General features: G+C 50.4%; 1 protein-coding gene across 1 annotated transcript; it reads right to left on the reverse strand.

Annotated features, from left to right (window-relative positions):
- Window positions 1–1,307: 1,307 nt before the first annotated feature.
- On the reverse strand, window positions 1,308–2,171 carry LOC103728550 (L-amino-acid oxidase-like). Its single transcript, XM_008826533.1, has one exon. It carries the CDS (start codon window positions 2,169–2,171, stop codon window positions 1,308–1,310), a length of 864 nt encoding a protein of 287 aa, XP_008824755.1.
- Window positions 2,172–2,527: the final 356 nt, after the last annotated feature.

Genomic DNA, 2,527 nt, shown 5'->3' on the forward strand with positions numbered 1-2,527 from the left:
GCCAGTAGGAAAATTTGAATTTCCCTTCTTTCTTCCTCTGTCCCATATCATATGCCCATCTTCCACACAACTCCAACCAGCACTTAACCATGCTTGCCTCCAAGGTCCCCTGAGGGGACCTTTCTGCTGAGGAAGGATTATGACTCAAGTAACTTTTCCTTTTTCCTAGTTGGTCCCCAAACACCCAAGAATAATCCTTGGTCTCTGAGAATTTGGAGTAAAAATCAAGTCAGATTTGCGAGCTGATCCTTGAGCACATGCAGGTACGGGTGGGAGCAGAGGGTTGATTCACACTCTTGCTTAGTCTTTGGATTTCTGGAGCTTAGCATGGTGCCAGGCATATGAGAAGTTTAGTAAGTACTGGCAAGATGAAGGAAATAACATGTATAATGCAAAATGCACCCCCCCCAAATGGCATAAAAGATATGATCTCAGCCCCTAAGGGGACTCTCAGTCTGGCTGGGGATGCACTCTCACAGAGTAATGACCACAGTAGAACAATAAGATCATCAGGCCATTCGGAAGAGTTGTGGTTCAAAGGGGAGAGATCCTTGGAGGTTTGGGAGCAGTTAAGGGAGGACAGAGTAACTTAAGTTATTAAGTTGTGGGGAGAGAGAATAACTGAAGTTGGTTCTGTAAAGATAGGTTATGTTTTAGAGAAGGGATGAGTGGGGAGGGAGTTTATAGAATGAGCGTGGTGTCCTCTCAGGGTATGCGTGAAGGGAACAGTTGGAAGGTGGGGAGAAAGCATGTCTAGGAGGCTGAGATCCCACTAGTGCACAGTGAAAAACAGCACTAAAGCTCCTTCCCTTTTTCCACCACCCAAACTTCACCTTGGGCAAACTTCACCTTAGCACACCATGAGAGAGTTTTATACTGAGTGAGAGTGCTTGTGTCAGTCTTCGGGTCAGTGTTACCACAGCCTCGGGTTTGTCTGCTCCTTTAAGGGTTTCTAGTCATAAGTGACAAAATTCAGGTGTTGCTGAACCTTTTCCTTTTTTCCTTGTTATTTTGAAGCAAGAGATAATTTCCTCCATGCTAAAGGTGGGTTCTAGCTTTCTCCGGTTGTGACTTACCCCTATCTGAGTCTGCTGCCTTTTTTTCCTGTAGGGAGCCTGGCAGGACAGATGCAGGAAAGGGGGGCGCTGTTGTTTCTAACTTGCTAGCTGGGGACCTGCTCTTGGGCCAAGGGACCAACAGTGACTCTCTCCTGGATCTTCCTCCTCTTGCCTCCCAGCCTGCTCTGTCAGATTCTCCCGGGAACTGTTCTTGGGGGATAAACCATCCTGGTTGTCGGGGAAGGGCTTCTACAGAGATGCTTGTGCCCCGGTGGCCTCCTTGTTGATGGCAGCCTGGATGTTCCTGGCAGCCCGGATGCCAGACTTGATGGCTGTGTCTATCCAGCCATGGGGCAGGCAGGTGTGCTCGCCAGCAAAGTAGATGCGTCCCTCTGGCTGGAAGAGCTGCTCTGAATAGTCGACAAACTGGTAGGGTGTGAACTCAGCAAAGGCACCAAGGGTGATGGAGTCCAGAGACCAGCGCTTGACCACCGATGAGGGACACATGCTCCGTAACTCCTGCTTGGGTATGCGATGCACTGAAGACAGGTCATCCAGGATAACATCCACCACCTGGTCCTGCTTCATGGCGGTAAAGAAAAGGGAATCATCGTCCACAGTATAAGAGGCCAACAGAACACTCTTGCTGCTTGGGAGGCTGTGGCTGGGGTAGTGGATGTAGCGGGCTGGCCGGTCAGTAATGGAGACACCTCCTTGGATGCCGTCCCTTTCCCAGAAGCTCTCGTTGCAGACCAAAATCACCTTGGTGGCGCTGTTGTAATGCACAGAGTGCAGGGCATGGCTCTTGTCTGGGGACAGGAGAGGCTGGAAGGTGATAAGTCGTGTGGCCTTGGCTGAGGCCGAGATGATGACATAGTCGGCTGTGAGGTTCTGCAGTGCAGAGGTGGGCTCCCCGGTGCTGTACAGAATCTGGACCTCTGGCCCATCTCTCACCACCGTCTTCACCTCGGACCTCAAGTGGATGGTGCCAGGCTTCAGGCTGGCACTGAGGCCATTGGGGAGTTGGTCAAAGCCACCAGTGATCTCAGAAAGGCTGCTGGGGTGGAGAGGGGAGGATGGAATGGGAGGCACCAATAGATTGGAGTGTCCCATTGCCAACAACACTTCTGGTCTAAAAAAGGAAAACTTAGTACCCTGTACCCTATGTGAGACACTTCATAAACATCACCTTAATTAATATACAGCTGGGTGTCAGGGAGAGATTGTTACTTCATTTAGTAAGGTGGAAAACTGACATGCAGATCACTTGGGCAGGCTGGTGGGGAGAGGGGTCTTGCATTCAGCCATCCTGCCATTGAGAGTCTCAGACGTGTCCTACCAACCTGGGTTTGGAGTCTGGCTTCAGCCATAGCCCAAGCTGCATGAATCTGGGCAGAGTCCATTGAATCCCAGTGTCTTTGCCCGTTAAATGGCTCTTTTAACAGCATTTACCTTACAGGGATTCCCAA

The sequence above is a fragment of the Nannospalax galili genome, unplaced genomic scaffold, assembly GCF_000622305.1.
Source record: "Nannospalax galili isolate Female #2095 unplaced genomic scaffold, S.galili_v1.0 C49654821, whole genome shotgun sequence".
Taxonomy (NCBI): Eukaryota; Metazoa; Chordata; class Mammalia; order Rodentia; family Spalacidae; genus Nannospalax; species Nannospalax galili.

What these genes read in the sequence shown, in the direction of transcription:
- LOC103728550 (XM_008826533.1), bottom strand. Translation starts at nt 2,171, where the DNA reads ATGGGACACTCCAATCTATTGGTGCCTCCCATTCCATCCTCCCCTCTC.